General features: G+C 43.5%; 1 protein-coding gene across 4 annotated transcripts in view; it reads left to right on the top strand.

The window, feature by feature from the left end:
- Nucleotides 1-21,018, top strand: part of LOC106936664 (plasma membrane calcium-transporting ATPase 1-like) — a 67,018-nt gene that overhangs the window by 26,595 nt on the left and 19,405 nt on the right. For 2 of the 4 annotated variants that reach the window (XM_015017798.1, XM_015017797.1), the window contains exons 2-8: nt 2,951-3,352; nt 9,623-9,820; nt 10,117-10,374; nt 10,669-10,794; nt 10,884-11,009; nt 14,608-14,643; nt 19,017-19,190. In XM_015017798.1, the coding sequence (XP_014873284.1) occupies nt 3,157-3,352; nt 9,623-9,820; nt 10,117-10,374; nt 10,669-10,794; nt 10,884-11,009; nt 14,608-14,643; nt 19,017-19,190 (1,114 nt within the window). In that variant the 5' untranslated portion in view covers nt 2,951-3,156. The remainder of the gene's footprint in view (nt 1-2,950; nt 3,353-9,622; nt 9,821-10,116; nt 10,375-10,668; nt 10,795-10,883; nt 11,010-14,607; nt 14,644-19,016; nt 19,191-21,018) is intronic. The other 2 variants (XM_015017800.1, XM_015017799.1) reach the window with 1 other exon arrangement.

Below are 21,018 nucleotides of genomic sequence, written 5' to 3'. Positions count from 1 at the left end.
ACCCCCAACCCCCACGCCAGAGAAAGTGAGTGTGTGTGTGTGTGTGTGTGTGTGTGTGTGTGTGTGTGTGTGTGTGCAGGTGTGTGCAGGTGTGTGTGTGTGCGTGCGTGCGTGCGTGTGTGTTCATGTGCGTGTGTGTGTGGCATGCTGCAACACACTCCCTCTCACACACACACATTTGTCTTGGCCAATCCCGCTGTGCAGCCGCTCTCTGCATGAGGAAACGTCTGCATGGAGTCACAGGGGGATGGAGTGTGTGAGTGTGTGTGTTTGGCTCTGACGCAGGAAAAGAAGTTCCTCTTCAAGTGGAGAGTGTTACCAGAGTTTGCAGTGTGTGTGCGTGTGTGCGTGCGTGTGTGTGTGTGTGTGTGTTGAGAAGGGTGGTACAGGCTGCTCCTTTAGTATGCAGAGCAGGTGTGTCTGCAGAGGCTCAGAGCAGGGAGGAGGAAGAGAAGGGGGGACATGAAGAAGAGGAAGATCAGGACCAGACTGTTGTGATTTCTGACAGTCCAGCTTAGAAAACACAACCTTTTCATTCAGATTCATAAGATATGACAGTTTGGATGTTTTTAACAGTTAGCAGTGAAGCCCCGCCCCCTTTCTACTAGATCCCACCTGATTGGCTGAAAGAAGCTTCTCTCTGTTGCTGACAGAGCAACTTTAAGAAAATAGTCTGAATGATTTATGTTCTTAATCTTTGACCTGCTTACAGATTTCTAATCTCAATGTGATAGACCTGTTTTCCCTTTGATCTCAAAGTTTAAACACAACAAACCTCCTGGTGCCAAGCTTTATGATCTATAACAGAAGCAGCTCTAAGAACATAACGAATATGAAATATTTCCCTGTCTCTCCGGTTGTGAGTGGTCATGAGTGTTTTGCATCAGGAACATGGCAGTCCATGTAAAACAACCTAGCATCTGTTAGCAGCTTAGCGTGCGGCTACCTTAGCTAAAGCTACATCCTGGATGTGAACACTTTAGAGAATGCAGGTTCTTACCTGTCTGAAAACTAACCTGTAATGAATTCAGCCTTCTTGTTATCTGCTGAACGTCCCGCTCTCTCTCGCTTGTCAGCAGCCTGAACAAACCGCTAAGTGAGCTCTGTACCTGAACCTAAATGCCTCGTCATGTTCACACTGAGGTCGCTGGTGCATTCACAGATTCCCATAACATGGGATTTTTACATTTCAGATCGTCTCGTTCCCATCAGTGGCTGATCCAGGAAAACGTTGGTATCTGCATCAGACCGGACATGTCTACAGCTGTTATGGACAGTTTCATGTTTTCTGTCTTGATGTTTATTTTGTGATTATTATTGAATGATCACCTGAACACAGCAGTGGTAGATTAGCTCACTTAATCGCCTTCTCTACTGACAATCTGTGTGTAGGTCGCCTTATTTTAACTGAACTGAAACACATCGAATTCTGCAGCACATCCACATTAAGGTTGTCAAAGTCAAACTAGCGTAACTCATCTACTTCCATCTCCCTCAATTCAATTAAAACTTTTCACGGACCTCAGTGTCTAGTTGTTGAAGTGTTGAAATTACGTATAATTTTAAGATTTAGCGTATTATGTTGACAACTTGACAGCTAAAACCAATGGTAATCATCATTGATGAGAAGTTTTTTTGGGATTTTGTGCGCATAATGCCACACTGCAACGTGTCTATACTATGCAAACTGATGCTCAGGCTCACTGATTTTGGGTAGAATGTCTCAGAAACAACCAGAACCGGCTGATGTTTCTAATATTACAGGATTATTAAGACATAATAACTGGAGAACCGTCTAAAGTTTCTCGTTGCTGAGAAAACTAACAATTTCCCAAAATCCCCCTACTGCCCTGCCGCTTTCCTGGGACCCATATAAAACCAGGACCAGATCGTCAGGAACGGATCGTCAGCTCCTCTGATATGAACCTGTTCTCAGGGGACGTCCACAGTTCGGTGGTTGTCGCCTAACACTTTCTGTTTCTGTTCAGCCTCTCAGTGTCTCTAAGCTAACCTGATGGAGCACAGGAAGCTCCTCCCCCTCGTTGCTGATGTAATGACCTTGTACCTGTGACATGTCTCTCATTGTCTTCTGATCTGCTGCCTATTGTATTCGTAGACCCAGCTAATAATTGCGGCATAGCTTTCTGCTTCGTAGTTCATCAGGAATGACTGGGTGTGTCCCTCAGGGCCAAACATAGGTGCCACCTTTGGACTGACGTGTGTGTGTGTGTGTGTGTGTGTGTGTGTATGTGTGGGCGTGGGTATATAGACTGTGCTATGCTCAGATCTGTAGCTGAGTGCAGCACCTGACTTGGACTGACTTGGAGGCGACTTATTAGTGTAAGAAGTTTAAACATCTCTGGTGAGACTAAAATCCTTACCAACAGGAAGAAGAAGTGAAACTAGCCAGCATGGGGACGATCTGTCTCTAGTCCACTGTTGCTGCTGTTTCCGTGGCAACAAAATCAGCCACTTCAGCAGAAAAATGACTCAAATATGTTTTTATCATTACAGAAGAAAAAAACTCAATATTGCTTTGATGCATTTAAAGTCAGAAAGACTGGATTGATAATTGTAGTGGTGATAAACATCATGATGAAACTTGTTTGCCCTTTGACCTCAGAGAGCGGAGGGAAAGGTTTGGGTTTTTGGTTCGGGTCCAGTTTGTTCTGCGATAATCAGCTTTTTTCATTAAAATAAATTACAAATATTTTTAAAAACTGACTTTTGTTCCAATCATTTGTTCTGAGTTGACCTGAATTCAGTGGAAAATAATAGAAACACAAACAAGATGGCGGTTCTGTGTGCGCTGATGTCACACTGAACTCTGGAAACCCAATAGAGGATTTCTGGGTTTTCTGGAGGATCTGATTGGATGGTTCTGGGTCTGTAATGAGTTCTGATCTCTGCTGCTGTTTGGGATTCTAAACCTGTTCCTGTTTCTCTGCAGAGTGGCAACATGTTTACTTCCTGGTTTCCATGGTGATCAGAGGGAGCATGCTTGTCCACGCCTGGATCTAAGCTCAGCGTTCGTCTCCTGCAGCCGCCTCCAGAGGGGAGAAGACCTAGCAGTCCAGAACCGCGACCCGCCAGAACCGACCGCACCCAGAACCCGTCAGCCAGCCCAGACAGAGGAGGAGCGCCAGTGGCACCGACATGGCCAACAACACAGCCGACCACCCTCCGGGGAACTCAGTGGCCGAGGGCGGCCATGACGGTGACTTCGGAATCAGCATGCAGGAGCTGATGGGCCTGATGGAGCTGCGGAGCGCCGAGGCTGTCGGAAAGATCCAGGACGGTCACGGAGATGTGCAGAACATCTGCCGCAAGCTCAAAACCTCGCCCATCGAAGGTAGGAACCAGAACCAGAACCGGTTCTGTGGGCTGGATCCAGAGGCTGGACTGGAAGTCGTGGTCTGAGACTCGAGTCCTGGTTCCAGTTTCTGTCTGACGTGAAGAAACAGGAAGCTGAACCATTTTTACTCCAAACTGGTTCAGTGGGAAAGCAGGACTAGATTATTATGGGATGTTAGCATCTCCTAGTAACATGTAGCTTCATAATAAAATGGATTATTATAGGATGTTGGCATATCCTAGCAACCAGTAGCTTCTTGATAATTTCAGAACCAAATAAACTGACCTTCTCCTGTAACTCAGCAAAGGAGTAGAACCTGGGTTGGTTCTGATTGGTCCTCTTTGTTCTGGACCCAGACCGGTTCTACTTGTGGGTGAGTCTGCTGCTGGCGTGAGCCGGGAAGGGAGGCGATGACAGAACCAGACCTGGAGAGCAGCAGCGTTCTGCTGACCTGCAGGTCCGGTTTAACGACCAGCAGAACCGTCTATGGTTCTGGTTCAGAAACGGATTGATACCGACTCACCAAGCTCCCAGATGTTCTGACATGTTCAGAGGAAACGGACCTGACCCCAGAGCACCAGATTGTGTCAGAGTAGAAAATGGCCGACATGTTGCTGTTTACTCCTCCCTCCTTCAGCCTTTGATCCCTTGGTTTGTCTCTGTGTGTGTGTGTGTGTGTGTGTGTGCGTGTGTGTGTGCGTGTGTGTGTGTGTGTGTTTCCATGGGTCCATTCCAGGATTGAAATTAGTTCCAGCCCGTTCCCCTAATGGCTCCACCGATCATTGCTCTGCTCCATTTAGTAATCAGAGGACAGTCGAAGTTACTCCTTTAATGACAGAAGCTTCATTAGATTCGCTTTGCCGATACTGGAGGGGGCGGGGCTTAAGCTTCAGGACAAATGAAACCGGGTCAGAACGGATCATCTGCACCCACTGGTAGGAAATGTCCCTCAGGGAAGGTGTTGGGGTTGAATCTGACCTCTGACCTCTCCAGTCATCCTTACAGCTGCTTTTCCCCGTTTCTTTTGATTCAGTCAGAAGAATCCTCACATAAACAGAGCTGCCAGGAGTATGAATAATTATGGGCCTAACCTTTGACCTCCTATATAAACGGCCTTGATGACTCAGTTCCTGCTTCATCAGAGCTGATGTGGATTTTTAACGAGTTGCTCCAACAGAATCAAATGTTTATGACATTTAATCACTGAAATGTTATAAAACCACAAAATTATGAAGGTTGTTGTGATGCAGGTTTAATATCAGGATGAAGAGCATCTGCAGAAATGCAGAAATATTCAGATTTTTTATGATTTTTCTGTTTTTATCTTACAAAAATATATTTAAACATCACTGAATCTAAAAGTGAAATAACAGATTACATGAACGTGGGAGCTGCAGATGTCTCTGGTCTGGTCGGTGTCCCTGGTTGGACCGCTATGTCCCCTCAGAGAGCCGGGTTCTAACCCGCTTTGGGTCCGGGTTCTGCCTGTGAGCCCGCTCTGTGTTAAACTGAACCTTCAGCATGTTGAGAAACAGCCAGCAGGAATCGTTTCATGGTGACAGGCTTTAAAGATGGCTTCTATAAATAAGCTGCTATTTTAGGACAAAGGAACACTGGCTGTGGTGTCACTCAGGTGAGAAGATGGCAGCTGGTTGCTGTTGTCTCTGTTAGCAGCGCAGCTTTCATCTCAGCATGTCTGATCCGGCATGTCTGAAGCTGTCAGAGAAGAAGTTTCATCTTTCATGTCGAACGTCTGCAGATGTTTGACATGTTGGAGAGCAAACAGTTGGTTTAGAGCAGCAAACACTCCAGATCCAGACATGTTGGCTGTTTTTCATAAACTCATAGTTAGCATTAGCATTAGCATTGCAGTTAGCATCACAGTTAGCACTGAGGCGCTTCAGTATTGTTCAAGAAAACAAACCAAATTCTTGTTTTTGCACCAGAGAGCAGCTTTAATTGGATGGTTATGTTACATGGAGGCTGAGGTTCTATGGGGAGGATACTAGTAGTAAATGTCTTACATGTGACAGATAACTCTCTTCATCAAACTGTATTTGACCTCAATAACCTTCAGCTGGAGAGGTTGGAGACACCCAGCAGATCGGTGTGGGTCAGACATTTAAAAAGTAAACATATCATCATCTAAATATTCTAAAAGAAAGGTAAAAAATGATTCAACAATTAAAAACCAAGAGCCCATTAAAGCTAAAATGATCCTTTATCTCAAAAACAAAATTAAAGGATGAGAAATAAGAGATGATTTATTTAAAATTACAAAATACCTGTAAGGACAGCAGTTTATGTTTAAATGTAACAAAATATGCTGAAGACTCGTCGCTGCATGCATCACATGTTTACAATGACTCATGGAAAAATAAAGCTGAGTAAAAATTAATAAGGATTTGTTTTCAGAGATGAGTATTTTTATTGTGTGTTACTATTTCCATGACAACATTTTAAGTTAGTTTTAACTGATTAAATCAGCTTTGCTCTGAGTCATTGACTACAAATCAGATACTGACTCCTCAGAAGCTCTCAGCAGAACCCCGGGTTCAGTGGCAGCTGCAGGTCTGACCAGCAGCAGCGTGGCCTCATCTCCATGGAGACCAGCTGGTTCCCATGGAAACTGATCAATGGATAAATGCTGAGCAGGACTAATCATAGATATTTCAGTGTAGATGCTGAGGATCGGCTGTTGGGTCAGAAATCCACTCTTTTACTGCAGGACAGGAAGTGACCCAGATCATTTCATGGCTTGATCCGGTTCTTCATGACTGACATCAGAGTCCAGGAGGATGGTTTTGCTGGGTTCTGCTGATCACCTGATGGTTCTTTATCAGTTTTACCTGAGAAGAGTTCATCTTGAAAAGTCTCAGATTGGACAGAACCGGTCCGGTGTTTTACAGGCATGGAAATTATGTTTCTTTAAATAGTTTGTTCATAGTTGGTTATTGACCTTTGACCCCCTGGTTCCTGAGTGGGAGTTTCAGTGGCAGCAGAATTGATTCTGACCCAGTTATTGATTAAAAATTCACCAAACACAAACATAAATGTAGTGAGTTACTAATTTATTTATAACTCTGCACCAGAACAGCTTGCTGAAATACACCAACAGCTTCATCAGCGCGGTCAAACATGTAAAAACAACTTCGATTTGTTCAGTTAATTAGGAGAATAAAAGCCAGTGTAACAAATAAGACTAAAACAATAGTTTGACTAACTTGGTCAAACGGTAAAAATAAAACGGAAACAAATCTTATTTCAAATGGTTCAGAAAGTGCAATTAGGAGTAATAAATATAATTTAGAATAAATAATAAGCCATGATGTCGCTCAGAGCACAATGCATAGAATAATACAGAATAGATTAGCCCTCATGGATCAGGAACACTGTGACTGATACCTGAAACAGATATAATATCTCATCGGTGCATCTCTGGCTGCTGCAGCTTCAGCTCAGGGCTGAGATGTTGGTCTCCTGTGGGACGCTGAGCAGCTGTCAGAACCAGAACCTGGAGCGGGAACAGGAGGCAGAGGAGGTTGTGTGAAGCTGGTTGTGCTGCTCAGTGACAGCAGCTTTCAGCCTCAGATGATCAAACCGGCTCTGAACATCGATCAGCAACGGTTTGACAGCTGCTGGGATATTTTTAAAATCCGTCCTGCCAGCCTCATTACAGCCTCCCTTCAGACGGGAGCTGGACTGTCGGTGACGAACCCGATGCTGCTGAGCTGCTACAGCAACACGATCGATTAAAGCTGATGATGATCAAACATCACATGACCAGATTCACCTCCCACATCCTCTTTGGGTTCTGGTTCTGGTCCGTCACTACAGAACCGCTCCGATGGCTCAGAACCAGGTCTGTCATGATAACATATTCTACTGAATGATAATTTGTCCCAGAAGTTATTGCAATAAACAATAACATTGGTGTTATGAGAGCCTTTTCAAGTAATATTATGGTAATAGCATAATAATACAAGAACAGATTGTCAAAGATTAATAAGCTTTAAATTCTATTGAACATTTAACACTTAAGCACCCCAGATTAAAGAGAAAACAACAGAAACAATAAATAAAATGAAAAATCTGGGTGTGATGGTTGATCCTCTGTCTAAATTTGATAATCATATTAACGCTCTTATCCAAGCCAGTTTCTTCCAGCAGAGAACCTGTGCCAAGATAAAATCTTATCTTCCTCAGCCTGAATTTGAGAGATATATCCACACATGTATTACATCACTTTCAGATTATTGCAATTCTGTGTATTTAGGGTTTGACCAGAGTTTTTGGCAGCAACTGCAGAGCGTGAAAAACGATGCAGCCCGTCTATCAGCCCCATTCTGCACACCTTTGTCTGGCTCTCTGTTTTAAGTTTTCTTATCTTCCCTCCACCAACCCAGAGCGCCGAGGTCAGACGAGGAGCTTCTGTTGGCTGAAACCAGTTAGAGTCTAGAGGTGACAGAGCTTTGTCTGTGGCATCACCCAGACTGCAACCCTGCAAGTTCAGACTGAAAACTCATCATTGTTTCTAACACCAGTTAAAAAAGCAGGGAAAGAATGAGTACTTAATTGATTCAGGTTTTGGGAAATTTCTGAAATGAAGTATGTTTTGGTTTTTAATTTATACTTTTGTTGTTGTTTTTTTACTTCCAATTTTATTATATATTTTTTATTTTATCTATCTACAATTTTGTAATTATTGTGAAGCACTTTATATAAATACACAGCAAAAAAAACAAAATATTACCAAGTAATCTTGGTCTAGTTTCTCGTGCAAAAATTACACTTGAAGTAAGACAAACTTACTTAAAAGTAACTGTTAGCATAGAGGCTTGTTTACGAAAACGTTCTTGTTCTATTGGCAGATAAGTTAACTTATAATATGGGGAAAATGTTTTGTTATAAGTTAAATAATTTGCCAAAGGAACTTGAACTTTTTCATCAATATCCAGGAATTATTTACTTATACTTAAAACAAGCCTCTATGTCTTGGTAAAAGTTACTTGTAAGTTATTTTTGTCGTACTTCAAGTTTGCTAAGATATTTGCAGTAAAAACTAGACCAAAAATTCTTGGTAAGATTTTGTGTTTTACCGTGTAAACTTTGATCTGACCTGATGTAGACGCTGATGTAGACACAATAGAACCGACTATTCTATTGTGGGGTTCAACTTTAAACCGAGGTTTAAAGTTGAAATTCCTCTTCCAGTTTCAGTTTATTCTCCTGATAGAAAGCCATCATAGTTCAGATCTGCAGCAGCATGTCAGCCAGGAAGCTCAGCGGGCTGTTCAGCAGCAGGCTGCAGGCTGGCCTGACTGACTGATGGACAGGCTGCTCTGCTCTCACTGCAACGCCATAAACATATATAATCAGTCCTTCATGGTTTAGCTTCTGCTGTTTTCATCGTTTCCCAGAATGCAGTAACCCAGAGCTCAGGTCTCCATTAGCTTCCAGTTCATATATAATTAAAGGGGAATTCGAGGAAATTGATGATAATCTATAAACAAAAGACAGACAGGATCTTTTTTTTCAGTTTATCTCCAGATTTCTTGTCTGAATCTGAAGTACTGAGAACAACCTGAAGAGCAACAGTTTAGTAACAACAGTTTGGGTACAGAACGCGGGTACGGATTGGACCCGGCGCCGTCATTTAGGTTCATGGAGTGTATTTTAATGGTTAAAGTCAGGAAACCTCGTCTGAACCATCTTCGACCTCATCAGATCTCCAGACTCTGAACCATCTCTAAAGTTTCCATCTGCATGGCCAGGGAGGTTCTGGGCCCAGAATTTGGTGGAGGAACCATTAGAAATGGACCTCTGGTTCTGCAGGTTCTCTGACCCACTCTGAGATCTGATTGTTGCTGTTAGCAGCAGAGAGCCAGCCTGACCAGGAACCAGGCCGGGGCGGCCCAGTAGGTGCTGATTATTGGCTCTGGAGGTCCAGCAGATGGAGCATCCAGATCCGGTCCGGGTCAGCTGAGGTGGTTCATCTCTGCTCCGTGAACAGGTCCAGAACACGAGGGGGACGACTCCAGAAAAAGGAGAATTAGATTAATTAGATTAGTCTGCTTTCTGGGCAAACCGTTCCCACTAGAGATCCGTCTCCGTCCCGCTAGAGATCCGTCTCCGTCCCGCTAGAGATCCGTCTCCGTCCCGCTAGAGCTCCGCCTCCAAGCCAACTTGCGGAGACTCCATCATGATTAGACTGCATCAGTTGTCCAGAATCATCAGAATTCATATCTGCGCTGTTTGTTTCTGCAGGTCTGTCTGGAAACCCGGCCGATCTAGAAAAGCGCCACGCTGCGTTCGGGAAGAACTTCATCCCTCCCAAGAAGCCCAAGACGTTCCTGCAGCTGGTGTGGGAGGCGCTGCAGGACGTCACACTGATCATCCTGGAGATTGCCGCCATCATCTCCCTGGGCCTGTCCTTCTACCATCCACCAGGGGGCAATGCTGAAGGTCTGACTACACTCTGATCAAATTCTGCTTGATTATATTAGTGGTATCATTAACTAGATTGTTATTAAAGTTATTACTGTGACTGAATTTAACTTATAAGGTTAATAGTTGACGTCACTCTGCATCAGCAGCCACTGTACTGCGAATGTTGCCTTCAGAAAGCCAGCAAGGATATTAGCTATTTCTAATCAGAATGAACAAAAATAAACTCTTAGAACCTGTTGTTACCAAGATAAAGAAGAACCTGGAGGTTGTCTCCATGGAAACAAGTTCATTGGTTGTTCGTTGGTTGTCAGCATGTGGCCAGGCTGCGGGCGGCGTGGAGGACGAGGGAGAGGCGCAGGCCGGCTGGATCGAGGGCGCCGCCATCTTGTTCTCTGTCATCATTGTGGTTCTGGTCACGGCCTTCAACGATTGGTCCAAGGAGAAGCAGTTCCGCGGCCTCCAGAGCCGCATCGAGCAGGAGCAGAAGTTCACCGTCATCCGCAAGGGCCAGGTGATCCAGATCCCCGTGGCCGAGATCGTGGTGGGAGACATCGCTCAGATCAAGTACGGTGAGTGGCTCATAATGATTATGCTCAATAAATTATTTATTTTTATTTGAGTTGGTTTTATTTAGTCTTTAATAGGGATAAATGCAAGAAACATAGATGTCTTCATCACATTGTTTATTAGCTGTGGCTAATTCACCAAACCTGTCCCTACATACCAGTTGATTAAAATGAAAAACTAAATATAACACAATGATCAAAGACATGTAAAGCAACTCTTTCAAAGTTACTGAATCAAAATTATTCCAATAAGTTTTCTTGGCAAGCTGCAGCCCTGACCTCTGACCCCTCCTGCAGGAGACCTGCTTCCCACCGACGGCATCCTTATCCAAGGCAACGACCTGAAGCTGGATGAGAGCTCTCTGACCGGAGAGTCGGATCAGGTCCGGAAGTCCCTGGACAAAGACCCCATGCTGCTGTCCGGTGAGTGGTTCTGGTCCACTTTCATCTACTGATCAATAGAAAGCAGGATCACGGCCAGAATAACGACTCGGTTCTGAACCGGTACGCAGGGACTCATGTGATGGAAGGCTCGGGCAGGATGGTGGTGTCAGCCGTTGGCCTCAACTCCCAGACCGGCATCATCTTCACCCTGCTGGGCTCCAGTGAGCACGACGACGAGAAGAAAGTCAAAAAAGGTGAGACTCAGACAGGAAGCACAAGAGGTGTGATGTGGAAGGTCATAGGTCGGCTGGAGGCCTGGAGGCTCGATCCGTCAGGTTCTGAGCAGTTCCACTGAACTTCTGTTGGTGGGAGGGGTTCCTGCTGTCCTTCAGGAGAGACGTTGAGGGGTCCAACTGTCGTCTCCAAGCATCAGCGAATAAATGAGACCAGAGAGATGTGGAGTCTGGAGACAGAACTTTTACAGAACCTTTCAGTCAAACAAACTGGACGTTAGTTACTCTGTTTCAGCCATCAGCACTCAGCAGCTGGGATGCTTGATATGATGAGCCAGGCTGGATTTATGCAGGTCTCACTTTTCTCCACATATTCAGTTCCATGTTTTCATCAGAACGGCTGAGCTGTAGAAGTTCAGCCAGAAACGTTTATTCTGTTTAACCCATGTTTCCCTTTGTTCTTTAAAAAGTCAGTCTCAGCTCATGTTTGACACATGGTGGAAGCACAGGAGGTTCAGGCTGCTTAATACCTGATAGACTTGATTCGACTGGGGACCAAAACTGCCTCAGGAAAACCTCTGAAGAAGACATTTCATAAAGAACCTCCTTCTTTATGAAATGTAAACAAGAATGGATTAACGTCAGATTTTAGCATTTGGAGGATTTCTCTGCTTTCTTTGATTAAAGACCATGAGCCATTTCTCCTGCTGGCCTAGCATCTTTGTTTTTGTTGTATTTACCCAGAATGCATTGCGCTGTAGTCTACTTCTTGCTTTTGGAGTGGTCTCCAGTCCACTTTTTGTTCACATATGCATTCAAGCTACACCAGAGTTCATTTCAACAAACCGAGACCTACCAAGGTTTGTAGGCGGATCAGAGTTCACTTCTTTGGTCAACAACAGAATTGGATTGTGCACACACACTGACCCAAACCAACTGGACTTAAAATGGACGGGAGTTGGATTAAAGCTGACTGAACAGGGATGGTGTGAATGCTGCAGCCTTAGCTGCAGTCAGAAACTGTCCTTCATTTAGTTCAGACGCAGAGGAAGAACGTCTCCTAGTTGAGGTCTGTAGACATCAGAGCTGCTGATCGACTTTATCACAACAAACTTTGTTGATCCCCTGATGAGCCAGGGCATCAACAGTCTTTCTCCCTCAGTTTCATGTTTTTCCTTCCTTTAAGGTCATCACTGATGCTGGGTTTCTCCAGAGATGATCTGTGTATTGAGAGGTGGCTCTTCGTCCTCACTTCCTGTTTTATCCAGTTAAGGTTGGCAGTTCTTCAGTCAGTGTCCTGCTGCTTTAGAAAGCATCCCTGGTCTTGAAGAAGGATTCAGTCAGGTTCTCCTAAAGACCTGTTCAAAGAGAATTTCAAATCATTTTTCTACTTTGAAAGACATAAAAGGTCTCTCTGTGGCTGTTCATGCTGAGTTTCTGGGTTTACTGTCCAGAGGAGACGTGGATATTTGCTTTGTTCTGGACAGCCTCCTCTGCTCCACGTCATGGTCTCATTTATTCCTGCTGCTTTCTGGAAACTGAACCGATCTGCTGCTCAGTCAGTTTTAAAGAGTCCCAGATTGGTCTCCAACCAGGCCAGCTACGATCCGCTCGTGATCACGTTGAATCCCCTTTCCTCACCTCCTCAGTTTGTCCCTTATGGTCGTTTCTTTTACCAGCTGAGGTTTGAGTTTGTCAGGCATTCATTGAGCCGGCTGAACGGACGCTCAGCAGAGAGAGAACTGCACTCTGGTTCCGGTCGGAGTCTGATCCAGACCAGGCTGCCGATCCTGACGACATCAAACACAAAGCAGACCTCATAGACCCGTTGAAGAGCCCGCGCCCCCAGCTTCCTGGTGGAGGTCAAAAAACTGTTCACCGACGATGACTAGCATGATCTTTAGCTTCAAGGTGTCAACTTAATGCGCTAAATCTTAAATGTATTTGTGATATATAAAAGAAAAGGGGACGCAATGTTTTGCTACTAATTGTCAGCACTATGACAACTAGATAACAAGGTCAGGAAAAAGTTTCATCTAGATAAAAAATAGTAAGAGAGAGGGACAGTTATGCTAGCTTGACTTTGAGATCCTTAGCATGCAGATAGACTGCAGAATTCTCTGTGTTTCAGTTCAGTTAACAAAAAGGCAACCAGACACCAACTCTGGTAGATCATCAGTACAGCAGATGTTTGAATTAGCTATTCAGCCACCACTGTGTTAGCTTAGCTAATAGCAGTGGTAGCTAATCAACCACCGCTAATGTTCATGCAATCACTTATTAATAATCACAAAATAAACATCAAGCCTGGAAGCATTAAACAGTAAAGGACTGAATGTTCTGTTCTTTGTGTGGGAAATGTTTGCGTGTATTTTGGTGTTGAATCCTGATACACTAGTGGAGCTGTTGTCAGTCTGTTGCTGTGGCAACGGATGTGTGGGAGAGAACAGAGAGTGAGAAAAAAGGAGAATATGAGTGGTTTTGAGTTCAAGAATTTTTCTGAGTTATATTCCCTTTTCTGCACTGAATTAATAATACCTAAGTCTCCAGGTTTCATTTTGTAAATTGTTCTACCGCGGCAGCGCCTCTATGATGGCAAATTAATGAGTCGTCTTTTTGCTCTGCAGTGTTGTGCGCGTATAAATAATAACATGCATCGTCTAGCTGCACCAGTCACAGGTTCATTCATGTTGGGTCACATCCTCTCATTTCTTAGAAACACCCTGAGACTGAACCTCCCTTCGCAATAAAAACACCCCTCAGCTCCTTCATGACACCAGCGATCTCACTCTGACTCTTCTGATCAGCCTTTTATCTGCTCAGTTCTTACATTAGTACAGGGGTCTGAAACCTGACGCACAAAAGATTCTTTGGACCTTTCCCATTAGCTCTTAACTTTGGCTAACAATACATAAACCACAGATGTTTTAAAATATAGTAGCCAATGCAGGTCTTGATGGTTTCTCTGTTTTTTCATGGAATAATTGCAGTACAATTCCACTGCAGAATGATTCTTCTGAATCATTCTACTGAATATTAAACTAGTTTTATTATTAGAACTATTAAAACTAGTTCTAATATCTATTAGAACTAGTTTTGTTGTCATAAGGTTGGAAACTGTGCGTGTATAGCATATTTTTTCTAAAATATAAATTAGAAAATATTAATTTTCTTTATCTTTATACCTAAAAATAGTTTTAAAATTCTCCTAATTATAAAATTACGACAAATTCCTCATGGTGAATTTGTTTTTCAAAAATTGATGCAACATTTGCGGCTGTAAATGAGTTTTATTTAGCAGAAGTATGGATAAAAATGGCCGTCAGGTTGCAGAAACCTGGCGAAACAGAACAGAGGGTTCTGATATCAAGTAGCTCTGACCTGGAACCAGAACCAACTCCAACGCCAGTTGTTGTACTGCTGGATGTCGGCGTCTCTCTCCTCTGATGCGTCCATTTCCGCCCACAGCACACTCACACACACACACACACACACACACACACACACACACACACACCTGTGGGTTTGATCAGTTTGAATTTTGTTCTCCCTCAGCTTGATTTGATCTTTCCTTTGAGCCATCTTATCAGCACTCCGCCCTCTCTCTCTGTCCGAACAGGTAAAAAACAAGGACCCCCCGAAAATCGCAACAAAGGTAACCCCTCCATCCATCCACTTCTCTCCCTCCCCTCCCCCCTCCATTCATCCACCTGTCCCTCCACACTCCTCCTCATCCTCACTGCTCCTCCCTCCCAGCAGCAGGACGGGAGTCTTCAACCCATTTGTCTCTCTGCTGTCTAGAGGGGACGATCTCTTGCTTCGCTTTACCTGTCCAAGGGTGCAACTCTCACCTGTAATGGCCACTGTTGCCGTGGTAACCACCACAGTGGTGGGAATGTACTAAAAGCTTGATTCTTAAGGAGGCAGCAGGGAAACCTGTGTGATAGAGAATCAGTAATGTTTTCTGTAGTGGGCCGACGGTTCGGACCGGATCACCTGGGTTGGTGCAGATCAGTGCGATTTCTGTCATAAACAAAAATGATAATAGTTAATCAATCAGCCGCCACCAGCAGGTGATACAGCATCTGCTCAGCATGGAGGGGACCCTCCTCCAGCTGCTCTCCCTCATGTGATTAATGTCAAAACATAACAAAGTCCTGATGAAACAAGAGGTTTAAGATTCATCTTCATCATCAGAATAATAATAATGGTAAAGTTGGTTATGACCGCTGACCCTCCGTTCAGCAGTGGGACTAAAGAACGGACCGGATCAGTATCAGGAACTGAAAGCTGCAGATGCAACTTTTATAAAAACATGTTTTTTACATATTTGTTAAAACTGTCTCCATGTCGCTTTAGTTTATGAGTCAGATGATCTGTGAAAACATTGACCTCCTCCACTTCCTTCCTGAGCTACTATTGACCAAAAACAGCCAATCACAGCCAGAAGAAAGAGCTTAGCGCTGCCAATCAATCTCATGTACTCACTGCTAAATGTGCTAATGGTGGAGAAACAAATCACTGTTAGCGGAAATCTGCTTATCCGCCATCATTGGTGGCTATGCTAACTAATATTAGCACTCATAATAGGATCTTCTGATGGGGAAAAGCTGTATAGTAGCAGAGAACAAAGGGAGGCGTGGGATGAAGGATGAGCAGCGCCCCACAAGATTGTGATTGACAGGCTCTGACTAGTTGTTCCTAGTTAGCACCAGAAGAAGCCAGAGGAGCTTGACTTTTTCATAGATTATCTGTCTTATACCATACTGTCACAACATGGAAACCGTTTCAACAAATATGTAAAAAAATATATTTGTTATAAAAGTTACTGCAGCTTTAGTCAGTGACAGGTTTCATCAGGAAACTGTTGGATACAAATAAAAGTAACCTCTCATCAGCCAATCATTTTGATGTTGTTACTTTTACTGGTTTCATGTAAAATGATCAGAGACATGGAGGAGCAGCTTCTGTGACCCTTCCTGTTAAGATGATGAACTTAGAGTTACCAGAACCTTTAATGCTCAGGGTTGGTGTTTGGTTCCTGGGTTAAACTAAAATTAAATGAAAGGCAGATAAAGATGAATGTCTAACATATTTATTTCTGGGTAAAATGTTGTGGCCCTGCTCCAGCAGTTTTCACTAAGCTTCATTAGCATAGCTTCCTTCCTGGTTGACCTAACACTGGCCCAACGTTAGCTTGGGTAAAATCAGATCCAGTTGTTTTTTACTTCGCCAGAGGCCACGCCTCCGGCAGCAGTCAGCCGATCCAGACCTGCTGGACGAAGCGAAGCGTAAAGCAAGAGGCTGGATTTTAGCAGAATAACTAAAATCTTGCAGCTTTGCCTTAAAGTGACCCGACACATTAAAAACAAATGTTAAAACGCGGCGCTAGTCACGGTGTCCAGTTTCAGTGTTTGATCAGGTCCAACAAACCATTTATCAGTCTGATTCTACATTAAAACACGCTTTCAGTTCTGATTTATAGGAATCAGCAGGTTCTGAACATCTCAGGCCTTCAGGCAGAGAAACTAAACGCTGCCTCACCCTGTTTGGTTCTGGCTCCAGAGCGCAGTCAGCAGATCACTCTGCATGGTTCCTACAGACCAGGAACTCAAAGTGTTTCAGCTCCAAACCATTTATGGACCAGCAGCAGAACCAGTAACAGTGGAGTCTAGTGGACCTGGGACTGGTTCCACAGAGAGATGAATCTGCATATCGTCGACATGGAAACGTTTAGCTCTCTATGATCTGAACCACTTTAGATCAAACGAAACAATAAAAAATAATTCTGAAACGATAAATTGATCAGGTCTGGGTTGAGGCTCCGCGCTCCTATTCCTGTCTGACAGCATGCAGTGATGATGTCATCGGGTCGTCGTCCAGAATGCGCCAACTGTCCTCCATCTTCCATGCAATCCAACACATGTCCGGCTTCCTCTGCGGCGCCGCCCTGCTGCCGGCCTCCTGCCGTCGCAGCATCTGCTGCAGATATGCCGCAGGAACTCACGCATCATCAGCTCTGATCCCACTGTTATCCTGGCAACGGGTTCTGAGGAGTTCTGGGTTCACTGATCCCAGCAGCACGGGAACAGCTCCGGTCCGGTCTGACCTGGTTCCTCTCTGAACTGGTTCTGGTCTGAAGTGGACCTGTTTGTGGGAGTTGCACCCTTCCAGTGTTGCTGGACCTCTTTACATTGGTTCTGCTCTCATCCCCACTTCCAGGTGGGCGTGTCCTCACTCATTCACTCTTCCTCTTTCCCCTTCTCTTCTTCCTCCTCCTCCTCTTATTCCTCTTCCTCCTTCTCTGTTCTGCATCGCTGTCGTTCCTCCATTTTGTTCGGGGTGATCCTTTGAGTTCATCTGGTTTGTGGAGTCGCTTCCCCCCCGTCAGACACGCCTCCTCCTCTGACCGCCGTGCGTTTTCCCATGGTGCCTTGCTGCGCCTGTTTCTGGTTCTGTCGTGGGTCCGTGGGTCCGTCCTGTTAGTCCAGTGTTGTGGCTTGTTGTCAGAGTGGACCATGTGCATAAAGCTCCACGGCTTCCTGGTTTGACACACGACTCATTCCCACATCTGGAATGTTACATGTCCTGTGCTGTGATGATGATGATGATGATGATGATGATGTGTGGGATTAATTATCAAGCTCCTGCTGCAGGTTGGGATTCTCCTCTGATGTCCAACCAGGCAGGTCTTCATTAACGGTTTCAGCTGTTTTTGTTTTCATTGTTTTGATTATTTTTTTGTTCTTCATGAAACACAAGAACTGATCAGATATGAACCAATAATCGTCTTTACTCTGATAAAACCTTAAAATGTCCCACATTATTAAGCTTTCCTGAAGGTGTCAGCGTCAGGCAGGTCAGAGCAGTGCTTCAGCTGGAGGTCAGAGGTCAGCTGTGACCCAGAGAGGTTTAGTAAACAAACCCCCAGGTGACCCGGAAAGTTTTCACACCTCTGAACTTGATGCGTTTTCTGTGACAGACCAACACAAAGTTCAGTGTGGACATGTTTTGATCAGCAGAAATCTGAAAAGTGTGGTGTGCCTGTGTTTTGACTTCATATTGGGGCTTTATCGTGTTGTTTTTCATTTATCATAATACATTTTTACTATAATAAGAAATTAGATTTGTTATTGTCAGAATAAATTATTATTGGTGATATTGAAAATCCCCCAAACCTGTTGGAATTGTTAATGTTACTTATTTCTGCAGTGCTTGTTAATGAGAGTATCAATAAATATCAATACATTTGACACATGACTGGTGTCCTAAAAATACGCATTTCAGCAGCGGTCTTTGTGTGCTTTTGTGCATCTTAAGGTCATAGCTGTACGGTTCTCTGAAAAAATGTAGTAAAAAGTAGTAAATATTTCTTATTGTTACTTTCCTTATCAAAATAATACAACAAAATATTATGATAAAACTTCCAGTCTACATTGCTCACTTCTGCACATCCAAAGCCTTTGATCTTAGTTTCAGTTTTGAAGTTTATCAAAATGAAGGGGGCTGAATGCACTCCGCACTTTTCAAATTTGTATTATACTTCCACTTCACTGCTTTTTGTTAATCTGTCACATAAAATCCCCCTGAACCTCCGATTCAAAGAAACCAAAAGTGAGAAAGTTTGGTGTTGTGAAAGCATTTGCAACACAGAGCTGTTGTGTGGAGACGGTTGCCCACGGCGACCCGGTTACAGATGATCGAGTCCAGCTGCAGAGCGGCTCCCGGCTGATGCAGCAGGATGCAAATCTGAAGTTTGTTTATGGAAATGCAGCCTGTTGCAGCGCAGCCACGGTCAGAGCCGCTGCAGGACGTGTTGATGGGTCTCCGTCGTGTTCCTCCAGCCCGGACTGAAGTTCTCTTCTCTCCTCTGCTCCCTCCTCTCCTTTCCTCCTTTCTCTTTCATTTCAACTCATCAATTTATTTTCCTGCTTTCCTTCATGGAATTAAACCTATTTTTGTTTTCATCTCATCTTCACCGTCATTCACCGTGTTTTCCCCTGAAATCCCTCCCTGCCCCCCGACCAGCCAAGACCCAAGACGGCATCGCGCTGGAGATCCAGCCGCTGAAGAGCGAGGAGGCCACCGAGTCGGAGGAGAAGGAGGAGGTGAAGCAGGTCAAGAAGGTCAACGTGACCAAGAAGGAGAAGTCTGTTCTGCAGGGCAAGCTGACCCGGCTGGCGGTCCAGATCGGCAAGGCTGGTGAGGAGTGCACGCACACACACACCCACGCACACACACACCCACGCACACACACACCCACGCACACACACATAGTGGGGCTGGGCATTTATCACAATAAATTTATTATCATGATAAGATTTTGATTCATTACTGTCACAATAGAATAATGACACTTAAAAAATCAAAATCACCTAAAACTGTTTTGTCATTTTACACTGCAAAAACACCAAATTTTACCACGTATTTTTAGTCTCATTTCTAGTGCAAATATATTAGTACACTTGAAATAAGTCAAAACTAATTTACAAATATCTTTTCAGGAAGACATAGGAGTTTGTGTTAAGTAAATAATTCCTTAATGTTGGTAAATAAGTAATAGTTCCATTGGCATATAAATTTACTTATAACAAGATAATTTCCCCGTGTTATAAGTGAAATAATCTGCCAAAGGAATTAGTTCTTTTTCACCAATAGTAAAGAATTATTTACTTTTATATTTTATAAATATAGCTTTTATATCTTTCTGATAAGCTCCCTTTAAATTAGTTTTGTCTTAATTCAAGTTTACTAAAAAATTTGTTCAAGAACTACTTGGTAATATAGCGTGTTTTTGCAGTGTACTATTTTTCTCCACTGTTTCTTCGATATAGGTGTTTTAATAAATTTGAAAATATGACTAAATGCACTTTAGTAATAGAAATCACACTTCTTTATGTGAGTAGTGTCCTAAAGAAATCATTACAAGTGGGAATGTTTCTCAAGAGCATTATCTGTGTTTGGGGGGTTATTATAGCAGTCACGAATATGGGACTGTTCCTTTAACGGCTCAGCGGAGAAGCTGATTGGTTGCTGAGCTTGGGGGTCAAAATGCACTTAGTTTTATTAGATGGATTCTCTATTGGGAACAGGATTCATCCTGAAATTGAAGGTGTTTTCTGTCTCATTTCAATTGACCCTAATGCACCGTTACATGACTGAAACATTTGGGTCGCAGGACGACGGACGGGTCGCCAGGAAGCTTCAGAATCAGAAACAGACAATTTAATGTTCAGTTTTATCTTCAGTTCTGAACATACAGGGCACATCTAGACTAAAATCATTTCTGTTCCTGTTGTCGCCCCAACAGGAACCTGCCAGGATGAGCGGCAGAAGATCAAACTGTCTGAACTCATGTAGTGTTGATCAGATTCATTAAGCTATATCAATCAGTTCATTCAGTTCAGAAATTCATACAAAATCAACAGATCCCGGCATTCTTTCACTCTAATGTGTAATTGTGAGTTTATTGCAAATTTTCATCAGAAATTGTCAAAAACTTTTAAGTGACGTTTAAGTGATTCATGCTCCCACCTGCAGGTGGCAGTAGTTCTTCTGCCTCAACCTGATCTAATAAGTTTTACTATAACTTATAACACCACATCGATCACTATAACTACTATAGTGATCGATAACAGTTATCGATCACTATAACTGTTATAACAAAGTTGAGGTATTTCACTTGCTTAGCCTGGTGCTAGGGGGCGCCAGAGCGGCCCACCAGCTGTGTCTATATTAAAAAATATTAAAAGTTGACAGGAAATGTAAAAATTTGACGCAATAATTATGTTTTTGGAAGACACTCTAGGCAATACTTAGACACCAGCTTAAAAAGGCAGACACACTGAAATACATTTAAAATAAATATTGATTTTTGGTATTTCAGTTAAATCCTAACCAGCCAGTGGATCTCTGGTCACATTTAAAAGTAAATAAATTAAAACAAATGTCTAAAATGAACATTATGATTCAGCATATATGTATGTTTAAATAAATATTCTTTAGGTAAAAAGAAAGCCTGGCGGGTGGG

Source organism: Poecilia latipinna, unplaced genomic scaffold (assembly GCF_001443285.1).
Source record: "Poecilia latipinna isolate Pla-1442-1.1 unplaced genomic scaffold, P_latipinna-1.0 Scaffold2190, whole genome shotgun sequence".
Classification (NCBI taxonomy): Eukaryota; Metazoa; Chordata; class Actinopteri; order Cyprinodontiformes; family Poeciliidae; genus Poecilia; species Poecilia latipinna.
Note: the sequence above shows the minus strand (reverse complement) of the source record. Positions and strands in the feature narration are given on the sequence as shown.